This window comes from Macaca nemestrina, chromosome 1, assembly GCF_043159975.1.
Source record: "Macaca nemestrina isolate mMacNem1 chromosome 1, mMacNem.hap1, whole genome shotgun sequence".
Taxonomy (NCBI): Eukaryota; Metazoa; Chordata; class Mammalia; order Primates; family Cercopithecidae; genus Macaca; species Macaca nemestrina.
The window spans coordinates 142665697-142679823 of record NC_092125.1 but is presented as its reverse complement, the minus strand read 5'-3'; the positions used below and the strand labels follow the sequence as shown (position 1 = coordinate 142679823).

General features: G+C 34.1%; 1 protein-coding gene across 26 annotated transcripts in view; it reads right to left on the bottom strand.

The window, feature by feature from the left end:
- Nucleotides 1-14127, bottom strand: part of LOC105482837 (zinc finger protein 644) — a 100298-nt gene that overhangs the window by 22218 nt on the left and 63953 nt on the right. For 20 of the 26 annotated variants that reach the window (XM_071081100.1, XM_071081142.1, XM_071081158.1 and 17 more), the window contains one exon: nucleotides 38-3075. The exons of the other annotated variants lie outside the window; for them this stretch is intronic. In XM_071081100.1, coding sequence (XP_070937201.1) covers nucleotides 38-3075 — 3038 coding nt within the window. The remainder of the gene's footprint in view (nucleotides 1-37; nucleotides 3076-14127) is intronic. 26 annotated transcript variants of the gene reach the window in all.

Genomic DNA, 14127 nt, shown 5'->3' with positions numbered 1-14127 from the left:
GACCTATTAGCCCAAATTATTCCCATGGAGAACTTACCTTTTCTAACTCGTTTAACAGGTGTTCCTGTGCCAGTTCTTTTGAAATGCTGCATTTTGTCACTTGTGGCTATTTGTTCTGGTGATACAACATGACGGGCTTCATAGCTTAATCCTGCTCTGTGAAGATGCCCCCGGACATGATTTGATAACCCAACACCTGTTTCAAATGTTGCTGGGCAGTAAGGACACGATTTCTTCTCAAGAGACAAATCAGTCCAATGAAAAACAGAACTATGCTTTGACAATGAAGCATCTGCAGTTTCTAAATGCTGAGGATCATGTATCTCATGCAAAAAGTTGTTACTTCCAGCATCTTCATAGTATTCAAAATAAAAGCCATCATTTTGGTCATAACTAAGAGTAGCATTTTCTCCAGGCTCCTGACCTTCCACTTTGCTCTTAAATAAAGGGAATAAATTTACATGTTCTTGATTAATATCACTATAGGTTTCATCTTCTGTGGCCTGTGTAGTGTAGTCTCCTAACTCAACATTATCCCAGGAACTTTCATCTTCTGTTTCATAACTATCTTTCTTTTCAGCAGAATTAAGTTTTTGCAAAACGACAACAGTCATTTTATGCAAAAAATCTGGATAGCTATCCAAGTCTTCCCCTCCAACAGAACTTTCCTTCTTAGATTCCTTAACTACTCTCTTTACAGCTACACGTCTGTGATCTTTGAAGCTTTCAGGTCTTTTGGTGTCAGGCTTATGAGGGTCTGAAATAAAACTGTTGTGAGAATTACTTGATGATGAAAACAGGTGTAAAGAATTTAATGAACTAGCTTCTTCTTTTTTGAAATGCACAGGATATGATTCACCTGATTTTTTTATCATCCTATAGTTTTCATATTTGTGTCTATACAAATAGTTGCTATTTGCCTTGGCATTAGACTTTTCTTTTGCTGTTTGATGAAAATACTTAGGTTTTTGGTCAATGCTGCTTTTAATTGTAACATTCTTATGAGGAGAGCTGTTTTGATTGCAAGGGTTTACGCCTGATTGGGCAATGCTTTTCCGAGCTTTCTGTACTCTGTGTGGCCGCTTATGGATTTTTGAAAAACTACTTGATTGTGAGGTTGATCCAAATGTTCGCTTCACATCTTGTTTTAAAGCAGAGTTCTTTGGAAACGTGGTTGACTGTTGTTTAGTTAATGGTTTAGTGCTATCACTATCTACAGGTTCTTCAAGGATGTCATTTTTTCTTTTATCAAGTCCAAGAGGACTACCAAATGAATCAACACATGATGATGAATGCAAGTACTCCATGTGCTTTTTTAAAACACTTTTGGCTGAAGTAGTAAAAGGACACATCTTACATACGTAGGTAGCTGATTTTTTGGACGATCCTACTACGGAGTCTTTCATGAAAGTCTTTTTTTGTGTTTTTCTCTGGGTTATATCAGAAGTGACCAACGGGCATTTTACCACTGCCCCATGTGCAATGCCTCGATGGCATTCTAATTCATTTTCTGTCACTGCCATGAAGTTACACTCTTCACAGCAGTAGTACCTTTTATCTTTTTCATGGGTTTTAGCATGTTGCACAAATGTTTTAGGGCAATTGGTACCAAACACACACTGAGGACACTGTAATCGTGCGCTTCTTCCTTCATCCTGAAGTTCTTTCAATTCACGAATTTCCTCCATCAACTTCTGTCTTCTCTCCTGGTGAATAATCATATGTTTTAGAAGTGAATTGCGATCTCGAAATGTCCGTCCACATTCTCTACAAGCATATGGCCTTGGGACATTAAGATGGCGAAAGTGACTATTCCCATCTAAATGATACATCATATGCCTGTGGAGGTGCTTCTTCTCCCTAAAATTCACATTGCACTTTGTACAGGGGTAGAATGATGGCTCTTCGGTACTGAAAGTAGCAGGTGACTCAGAATCACTCTCTTCACATTTCTTTTTTAAGGTATTTGAAAGAAAAGTGCTAGGATGAACAGGTGAACTCTCTTCTCCACACTTATCTGGGTTATAAATTAGATGTTGGAAGGCATCCACAGATTCTAAGTCTTCATCAGTCGATTCAGGCTTCACTTTTGATAAAGCATATTTCTGTGGGTCTACTGCTTGTAGCTCTTCATTTTGTTCTAGAAAGTCTACTTCTTGCATTTTTGATTTATTGGGTACACAATTAGAATCACTAAAGCAATCCTCAGTATAACGAGTTATCTTGCTTACATCCATTTTTCGCTTTCTTTTTTTTTCTAGACCTACTTTAGAATGAGGTGGAGCTTTGTCTACTGTTTCCTCATTAGTCATAAGAAACTGAATGAACTCTTTTTGGGGATCCCAGTTTGTATCATTTTCTGATCTAAATCCATCTGTACCTGAGGAAATTCCTGTTACTGTATTGACACAATCATCTTTTACCAATAAATCTTCACCATCCTCACCCACCTCTACTTGATTTATTAAAGTGCCATCTGACTTTATATTACTCCCTACTGAATTCTGAATGTCACAACCAACTGAAGCAGAGGTAGGTAGTTTTTTATTGGAATGGGTGGGATTCTTAGCATGTGCTACATCTGATAACAAAAATAAAACTTGGTGTTGACTTGCTTTCTGTGGTGTAGACAGCTGAAGATCAGCTGCTACCTTCAAAGTTGAACAAGATTCTGTTGTTGGCTGATCCACAGGCTGCCCAGTGGTTAATGAAACACTGCCTTTATTCATATTGGAAGTCTTAGTTAAGGAGGAGTGTGAAACTGGTCCATTAACAGCAGCTCCTTTAGGTAAGATAAAGTTTTCACTAGAAACAGTAGGAGCACCAGCATGTATAAATAGACTAGACTGGCCTCCGCTTAAGGCGTTTTCAGATTTGTCCTTTGACAGTTCTTCAGGCAGAGTCAATGTATTATTTTTCTGAAATGATGTCTGACAATCTTTTGGTTTATGAACTCCGCTCTCCTTGTCTGAGATAAAATTGTTGTCATCTAGGAGTTCTTCTTTAGCACCAGTAATATCGGTGTTTATCTTCAAATCATCCATATTGTTGGCAAGCCCATTTAACACATTTAGTCTAGAAAATGGAAAAAAAAAATTTAGATTTGCATGAAAGAAAAAATACTATTAGAATGTATGGAGAGTTGAAAGTACATATTTTTATTAGTTTAATTTTCTACTCTTTATATTGACATTCTAATAATTTTCCAAGAATGAAAGAACACAAACATATTGAAATATTTAAAAAGCACCTCAAAGGTTAATATTGTTCTTCATGCTAGGCAACAACAACAATCCAATACATCATATATACAAAATGTCTAGAGAAAAGCAACATACACAAACATACTAGGGAAAAGCAGCATACACAAAGATACACATATACACACAGACACAAAAACAATGTAAATATGCTACAGACTGAAAAAATTTTAAACCACATGTAGAGATTGCTAATACAAAGAAAATTCTTTCACTTAAGTAGGTTTATCAGAGGCAGTCACTCTATTCGAGAGAATAATATAAATTATCAAATACTGCAGAGAAATGAAAGATTTGTCACTTATAAGTTCATTCCTGAAGGAAGGTAACAAAACGCCATTCAGTAAAAAACTTTATTTGAATGAACATATTTGCTATCAACATCAATGTTTTATTGTTAAAATGCTTTATTCATAGTTTTGTTCATTCCTTATTCAAATTAACCTTAACTATAATTTTAACTTTACTAAAGTTAACTAAATTTTAGTAAAGTGAATTTCAACTTCACTAAAGTTAAAATTAATGAAGTTTCATGTCAAACTTTCATATGTGGGGCCCCAAATTCCAGGCATTCTTTAAAAGCAGTTATCCCATTTTTGATCTGGTGGTCTAGTGCAACGGCCTAACACATTTTACAATAAAATAGCATAAACATATGTTTTAAATTTATTTCACATAAAATGTAGATAAAACTTTTCTAGGCATTTTTGATAAGTTATTTAATCATTATGAGAAAAAAGTACAATATTTTTAAAGCAAATAGTATTTCTGAATGTTTGGGGTCCATTCATATGATGACTTTATGTAATGACTACCCTTACTATGAAAAGTTCCCTTGCAACCTGTTCTTTTCCTGCTCTTAGAGGACTGGGAATGTAATCTAGTCACTATCGTATCTCTAGAACCTAGTACATCACTTGGCATTGCTCAGGCAATATTTGTTGAATAAAAGACTGAGTAAGTATTGGATTAATAAAAACACAATTTCAAAATCAAAGTACAAGTTCCTAAAGTGTAAGAAGAAAAACAGTTTTGTTCCTATGAAATTTGGATACCCCATTCAAATACAAGTTCCATCAGGTTCTGATTTATTAATGCAGTAATTATAATAAGGTCCTCAAAATATCCAATAATTCTCATGTACAATTTAAAGAACCTGCTATTTGGCAACCCCAGGTATTAACTAATTGAAGTATTGGCATAAGCTTCCATATTTCTTCTCCTTTTTTGCAGTTATTATCCAAATATTTACTAAGCACTTAGTTGTGCCATGCATTGATCCCGTATTCCAGAAATAACGGTAAACAAGACAAGTTAGTTTCCTGCTCTTAGATAAAGAACGAAGCCTGTATATTTTTCTTTTGTAGTATTTTTAATTTGCATAACAAGTAATATTATTTTAGGGCAACAGGACCTCACAATCTAACATTTACAAATCAAAACATGTTCAATAAAGTTCAATATTTTTACTATCCTTTAAGGGTACCAATTTCATGCTTTGTAAAACATTAAATCTAATTCAAGAATAATAAAATTGTTCTTACCTTTTTTGTATTTTATAACTTAGAACAAGCATTTATAATCTGATCTTATTCTTTCCATAAAATGTTATTTAATACAAAAAATATCTATTACCAGTATCTTTGACATTGTTATTTATACCAACAATTATTTTTTCCACCCCTCATAGGTTTTAGAATTCTGTTCTGAGATTGGCAAACTTCTGGTATGGTGGTAATAAAAATAGACTTCCAATAAGATCACATTCAATGATATCACTCCAAAATGGTGCTAATGCATCACCCAGCAGGAGTCTCTACATCACACACACAGAAGTTAAAAATGGGCAGCACATAAACATGTGTTAGGAAAGGGTGTGCAAATGTCAAGGGAAAGAAAAGCAAGCCTTAATGCTACACTTATTATTCATTCCTGATATTTCTCATTAAATTAGGTAGAAAATATAAAATGCTTCAATAGCAACAATCTCATAAATCTGAAATGAACGACAAAAAACTGGCTTGAAAGACAGTTACTTTCCTTTATGTTCCCACTTACTATAATCACAGAGGTGGACAAATATATGCTCAGTCAATTTGAAAGCCTATATTAGTTTTTCTCAACAGGAAGCAATGTTGCTAACGAAGTGGTAAATTCAGTGTTAATGAGTGGCTTCACTGTTACCACCTCAGAGGTAAAACCTTCCATGTTCTATGTCCCACCCATCTGTTCTGGTGTTAGAGGTTTAGAGATGGAACAGACGCTTCCCATTTAAAGCAACTTCATTGGTACCCCCTGAACAGCAGGGTGACAAACTATGAGAACATCATGTCAGCTTGGAGACTGCATCCTCATTACCAGAATGGCTTTATAAGAGCTTTTCATAAGTTCACATTCTGAAGATATCAACCTGTTTTGTTCAAAAACATAGAAAAAATATATGTGCATAAATGATTTTATCTACAAAACACATCTAGCAAAAAAAATCCGATTAAATATATTAAAATATAAAATGAAGACTTTAACAATTAAAGTTTTCCTTCACATCCACATGACATGGCTTACTTACCCCCAAATTAATAATTATCTCTACTCAAAAATAAAAGACATTACCTTCTGCATCAGTTTGAAAATATGTTACAAAAGTTGACTAAGTAAGGAAGTTTTCTAGGTCACTCGGTAATTCTGATTAGATACAACCTTCCTGTCGTCAAATCTATACTGTCCACTTTTTGTTCATGAGTAATTCTTTACTCAGAGAAAATTAGCTTAATTTTGTTCTTTTATGTACATTATTAACTGTATTTACTATAAGTAGATTAACATTTTGTGGGTACTTATTTTAGAAACAATTAAAATGTTCAGAATATATTCTAATTATACAATGCTCCAAATACACTACTTATTAATAACAGTACTCAATACTCATAGCTGTTGTCCTGAGATACCACGCAGAACAATGGATCATCAAAATCTGTTGCACTGAATAATGGATACAGAATTTTAACACCATCAAAAATTATTTTACTACATTCATGTTGGGTTATGAGGCATCTAGGCAAGAAACTATTTGATCTGAGTTAATTTTACACCATCTCAAATAGTTTTTCAACTACCTTTGTATAGTCAAATGTATATATAACAGAGACATCAATACCAGTTTAGGTTACTATAACAAAGTAGGAACATATTTGAAGGTGGGCATTATTCACTAAGTTTAAAAAACAGAAGCTAATAAATTAAGATAGATAAACTGTTGGACTCCTTAAATTTCAATTCAATGAATTCAATGAATTAGCTATATCAATTAAGATTTTAAAACAATGTTTAGACACCATTACTAAAGCTTCCCCAGATAATCATATAATCATAAAATTTTTCATTTAACTGAATTTTAAAATGTTCTTTAAAAAAATTCACACACCTTTTTAAAAAGCTGCAAACAGAACTTTAAATCTACATAAAATATATTTCAATTGCTGGAAAATCATAATGAGTTTTACAGCTATAACTGCCTCTAGTTATATACTGTGAGCATTAAAAAATTGTACAAAGGTCAGATCTGTCTTCAAGATGACAGATCATCACTTATATGCCTCAAGCTAGACTTATTGTCTCAGAAATCTCAAACATCAGTATTTTTGCAAACTATCAGCACTTGCTATAACACCCTCACTACACTACATCTTGAGGTTACTACAGAAGAAATGAGGTGATAATTGCATATTAACATAATTATTCTGTAATCCCTCTGAGCAAGCTTCCTAGGTCACTCAGTAATTCAGATTAGATACAACCTTTCTGTCATCAAATCTATGCTGTCCACTTTCTGTTCACGAATAATTCTTTTGTGATAGAAAATTAGCTTAATTCCATTCTTTTATGTACATTATTAATTGTATTTATTGCAAGTAGGTTAACATTTTGTGGGTACTTAACTACATAATGCCAACCTTTGCTGTGTCGTATAATTTCGTGCAAAAATATAGTACAATTTGCCCTCATTGTATATTAGTTCATTAACTGCTATATTACACTGCTATAAATAAATTATAATGCTGCCCACTAGCTGAGTTATAGTTAGGATCTGTCAGGTTTTCACAAATTCTATGTTCATTTAAATTATCCTTGCAAACACATGACAACTTCAGTTAGTAATGTATGAGACTGGGTCAAGAAGAGAATACCATTCACAAGTGTCAAACTACAAAACGAATCTTAATTAACTGAAATATTACATTTAAAATTATTGCAGCATTTAAACCTATATATACCATACACAATGTACAAACATATATACCTAAATCTCACCTAGTGCACAATTCAAGAGAAGATAGAGTGTACCATCCAGGTAATAACTTATTCTAAATGTCACATTGAGAAGAAACACTAAAAAAATATAGAACACTTATAAGGGTATCCAGCATGAGACTGACTCTAAAACCAAGCCAAATAATAAAATGGTTCAGAAGGTTACCATTAGGCAAGAATGGTTCTTGCTTACTTGTCAAGAACATTACAGACAGGAATATGGAGTTGGGGACTGAATAAGATGATTTCTAAGGTCCCTTCTAATATGTACTACAAATGTTTAGTATTTAGTTATTACATAATTAACATTTAACATTATTTGAAATAATGAGCTAAAAACTGAAGAATTGCACTACTGAGCCTTAAAAGTATTCTCTAAATTCACAATTACCTGAAATAATCCTTTAGTTAACTTATGATCTGTCAATAAATTGATTCTTGAACAGTGAAAATATGGCATTAAATGACCAAGACACTGCCACAGAGCTAACTGTGTCATGAAAACTCAATGTTACAGCCAGAGATTTTTTTTTTCCTCTTGGCAATACCAAAACACAAATTAAAAAAGGCACTGAGTTTGATATATAGATTGCAATTTAAAAAATAAAGTAAACAAATTATACTGAACCTGTTGAATAGCTTGTTCCTGATGCCATGTACCATCCTCAATTTTTAACAGACGACAGATGGTAGGTACCAGACCATAAACACCCAATAACTCAAGATCATTCTTACTGCAAAGTATAGTAAATACTAAATATAATCTAACACATCTAAAGAAGCTCCCATATGGTAAATGGAAGCAGGTAACTGTGTGGATGAAGGCAAGGGGGGCAGGGAGGTCCTACAAAGACATAACTTTAAAGACATGGCAAAATTATGTAACAATGAGAATCAACAGTAGTAGAAAATCAAATGGATGTTCACTAATCAAACATTAATTTCCTAATGAAGAATTTTGTAACTGGAAGAAGCAAGGCAATAAATTACAGTTGCAACCAAAGGAGAGTGCTAAGTCACAGTTAGCACAGAATGACTGTGTTGTTTATGCTTTCATATAATTAGAATAAGTGATGGTCTCAGCTTACATCATAAATGACATATGCACATGGCTCCAACAAGACAAATTCAAGCATTTAAGCATTTGAAATGAGTGATATATATGTAACTGGTCAAACATTTTGACCACATTTGTGTAACATGGGTCAGTTCACTATAAAACCTATCTGTTCAAATCGTTAACTGTGAAACTTTCAAAGAAACCAATGTAGCTAAAGTGTGTCAATCCCATATTCCAGACGCAATGTGTCAACTTTGCCCTCCACAGAAAGTATCATGCCATAAATTGTCATTTTACTTTGAGCCTTTTGGTATTCTTTACCCTATGATGGGTACGCTGTTTGTATTGTTTTGAAATATTATATAAATACTAAACCATCATGTCTAATAAATGCAAGAAAAGTGAGTGTTGAAAGTCCTAGGAATACAAAGCATACACAGACGCTCTTTTACTTATAATGGGGTTACCTCCCAATAAACCCATGATAAATTGAAAACGTCATGTTGAAAATGCATTTAATACATCTAAACTATTGAACATTGTAGCTTAGCCTACTTAAATGTACTTACGTTAGCCTACAATTGGGCAAAATAATCTGACAGTCTATAAAAATTTTATAATAAAAAATAAAAGATAAGATTAAAAATACAGTCTCTACTGAATGCACATTGCTTCTGCACCATCGCAAAATTGAATCACTGTCATTGTAAGTCAGAGACTGTATGTAATTATATAAATGAAAATAGAGACAATTATACTCAAAGCAGTGAGATAAATATATATGCATATGGAATAAATTGCTTCAGAATAGAAATAATTTTAAAGGGCAAAGACAATTTCACCATTCAAAAAATTTATACCTATACATTTCACAACAATTATCAAGACATAAATAACAAAAGAACGGTTTTAGAGTATAGAATCAGCACCAAGTCAGATATCTATTTGCTTAATGTTTATTCAGGAAACACTAGTAATTTGTTGAAGAACTTAAAAGCTGAGAATGTTCAAAGTGGTGTTAATGAAACTTTTGCCCCAACCATGTATATTACACAGGATCAAGGCACATTATAGTATGCACATCAAAGTTAGTGGCATGACTGCAAATGCAAACATGGTGGTTTTAAAGGGATTCCTTACAACAGCTGAAGAGACGACTGGTGCCTTAATAGATTGTTAATGCAGATGAAACTACTGTCATCCCTCAGTATCCATGACGGATTGGTTCTAAAACCCTGGTGGATACCAAAATCTATGCATACTTAAGTCCCTGCACTTGACACCATCTATGGATAAGATAAGCAAGCCCTCCTTAAATGTGGGTTTTACATGCCATGAAGACTGTATTTTTGATCTGCATTTGGTTTGGGTGCAGATGCAGGACCCACTGATACAGAAAGTCAACTATATTCATAAAAAAAAATCCACGTTTAAGTGGACCCGCAGAGTTCAAGCTCATGTTGTTCCAAGGGTCAACCGTATTTCATTTTTGGGAAAAGATGACCAACAGAAACCTTACCAGCATGCCTAGCCTGAAGCTTGGAACATAACGAATGTATACTAGTTTCCTTCTAATGCCTCAGCAATTTAAGTTTTTCAAATTCAAACGTTCACAGATTTTATTTAACATGTAGATTTCTTAAACTTCTGTAGATTTTAATAATCTGTCATTATAAAAGTTCCATAAATTAATTTGCTTAATCTCACATTTAGAAAATATAAAATTAAAGTCTAATGAGAAATAGAACTTGAATAATATGACATTCAAGATTGAATTATTTCACTGATTTACAATTTAATTTATTGAAAGAAGGATTTAAATCGTAAAAAAAATTCTGTAAATCTGTAACAATCTATAATGAGTACTTAACCTCTCACCTGTATTATATACATTCAAACTCTACTATGCAAATTCAAACATATTGAATTTATATATTTGAATATACTTATTCCATACACTCACATGGAAAAGTATGACATCTTTGAGAACTAAAAAAAGGACAAAACTGAAAGTGTTACTTCAAAGAAATGTTTCGTATTAAATGTGAACTCTTGTTAATGTTCTTATCCTTGCTCAATTTATTTTTCTGAAAACAGAAAAAATCCTATGATCTAAGAAAAATATTTCAAGATAATCACTATTCTACAAGTATCTTAATTTAGGATGATAATAATTCAAATACAAGAAATTTGCTTTTCTTGAAACAAAATGTATTAGTGTGCTTCTCTCTCACATTATTGTCTTAACAAAAATATAGTTGGCTCTCTGTATGGGTTCTGCATCCTCGGATTCAACCAAACTCAGATCAAAAGAAATAAAAAATAAAATTACAAGAATAAAAAATACAAATAAGAAACGAATAAAGTATAACAACTATTTGGCATTTACACTGTATTAGGTATTGCAAGAAATATATTGATAGTTTAACGTATACGGGAGCGTACAGATTATATGCAAATACAAAATCATTTTATATAAAGGTCTGGAGCATCACTGGAGTTTGGTATTCTTGCAGGGTCATGGAACCAATCCCACATGGATATTCAGGTTGAATGTATGGTACCGATTTTTGGTTAGCAGCTAAATTTGCGTGTTTTTAGCAACAGGATTCCCAGTGTGCAGCTAAGGAGAATGTTTGCTTATATTACCAAACACCGTTCCTGAATCCTTTTTGTTGTTCATTTATTGATTCAAAAAAATAGTGTTGGGGCCGGGCGCAGTGGCTCACACCTGTAGTCCCAGCACTTTGGGAGGCCAAGGTGAGCAGATTGCCTGAGATCGGAGTTCATGATCAGCCTGGGCAACATGGTGAAACCCCGTCTCTACTAAAATACAAAAAATTAGCCGGGTGTGGTGACGTGCGCCTGTAGTCCCAGCTACTCAGATGGCTGAGGCAGCAGAAGTGACTTCTCAAATGCAGGTAAAGTATTAATTTCTAGTTCCTCAACTTCCATATGTACTCTTTCCCTAAAATTGATCTGGATGTTATATTCACAATACTCTAGTTCTGCTTACCCATCTCCCTTTTAAAGATCACCCTTCTCTCACTGTACAAAAGAAAAGTTTCCAAACACATATCTAACAGCCTTCCTCAACTATATCAGTTGTTCAGGCCAATAACCTTGGAGCAACCTTCACCGTTCTTGTTTACTCACACCTCATATCTAAACTATCAGGAACTCCTACTGCTATTATCTTCAAAATATATCCAGAATCCAATCACTTCTCATCACTCCTATACCCAGATCCACTATTACCTCTCCCCTGTATGACTTCATCAGCTGACTAATCTGGTATTAGTATAAGGACAGATCCTTAGTCACTTACCATCTATTCTCAACACAGCAATCAAGAGTGATCCATACAGATAATGTCCCTCAAAACTCTAAAATGACTCCCTGTTTTTCTCAGATAAAAAAGGAAAAGTCCTTACAATGACCTGTAAGGACCTACAGAGAGACTACCTAGTAACCCTTTGACTTCGTTTCCTACTCCTCTCCCCAACTCACTCACTCTGCTGTAGACACATTAGCTTTTTTGTTGTTGTTTTGTTTTTACTATTCTTGAATACGTTCTCTACTAGCGTAAGGCCTTAGCATTGACTATTCCTCAGATGGAATGCTCCTTCTCCCAGATAGTCTCATGGCAAACTATCTCATCTTGGTTCAAGTCTTTGCTCAATCATTATCTTTTGAATGATGCCAACCAGGACCACTTTAGTTAAACTGACACCCCAAAACCCTTACCTTCTCCACACTGCTGGCATTCTCAAATCCACTTATACTAGTTTATACCTTCTCCCATCTCCCATAACACTTAACACCTTCTATCACACTATGCAATGTATTTATTTACTGTGGTTGTAGTTGGAGCATCCCTCCTCTAAAACTAAGTTTCAAAGGCAAAGATTTCTATCTATCTTGCTAACTGAATACCTCAAGGGTCAAGAAAAGAGCTGCCCAAACTGTTAGCATTGCGCAAATGCTCCAGTGTGTAAAAACCTTTCGGGAGTCAAATAAAAGGTTTGAGAATACAGAGCTCCTTAGGCAGAGGCCATTGCAGCAAAGCACATAATAGGAAAATTTGAAGGCTACACAGTCTTAATCAAAAAACAACTCAAGGGAAGATTCCAGTGGCTGTCTCTCCATACTTCTCTCTCATCCCTCTCCCTGATTCCCAGTCTTAGAATTAAAATTCAGAATTAAAATTCAGAAATGAAAAGGTCATCAACAGTGATAAAAATACATTTATTTGAATTTTAAAAATGAAGCCATTTTTACTGACAAAGGGTCACCTTGGTTTAGCTGTTAAGACTGGTTTTGTTAAATGTTACAAGGCAGACATTTTCTGTAACCTTAATGAATTAAATCTACAATACAAAGATTCTGAAGAAATGAGATGTAAATTATGCATACAATATACTGTATAAACACACAATTATTCTCGCTTGTGAGAAAAATGTCAGATGCCAACTTAAAAATACCATAGTTTTCCAAAATTATAGAGGTGTGTGAAAAAAAAGTATGTAGACCACCGATCAAATATATAGGGAGAGCTCTATACAACAACCAGACATTCTTTTTTTCAAAACACAGAACATTTATAAAATCTGAGAATGTATTTCAACAACCACTGAGAAACTTCCAACAGAAACAGAAATCACCTTAGACCATATGGTCTGGCCACTATGTAACAAACCAGAAAGCTGATACAATTAGATAATTAGTGAACTAGAAAAAGGCCAAAACAAAGTATATTGAATGAAGCAAGGGGAGACAAAAGCATGGAAAATAGAGAAAAGAGTAAGAGCTGAAACTGATATGGTAAAAGATGACACATACATTCCAACATCTAGTTGGAATCACGGAAGAAAAGACAGAATATAGGACAGAAGCAATGCTTCTGAGATAATTGCTGAGAATTTTGTAAAACTGACAAAACACATCAAGCCAAAGCTTCTGGGAGCACCTGGAACTCTGAGATGAATAAATAAAAACTACACTTAGATACATCACAGGAAAACTAATGAAAATAAAAGACAATGAGGAAAAAATACTAAAAGCAGCCACAGAAAAAAAGAATACCTATAAAAGAATACCTATAGACTAAGGGATGGCGGGGGGTAGCAGCTCCCAATGTCCAAGAACTAACCTCGTGCTATCAGACTATCTGATGTTCTGTCACAACACTGTCTTAAGAAAAAAATAGTATCTCATAAAACATCCATGTCAGACAAGACCATTGTGCAACACAACCAAACATCCCCCCCCCGACCCACTAAAATGAGTGATGTGTCACTTTCTTTATCAATTACAGGAATACCTCGGAGATACTGTGGGTTCAGTTCCAGACCACTGCAATAAGGTGAATATTGGAATAAAATGAGCCACGATTTTTTTTTTTTTTTTTTTTTGGTTTCCAAGTACATATAAAAGTTACATTTAATAGACACGGGGAGGGGAACACACTGGGCCTATGGGGTAGGGGGTGAAGGG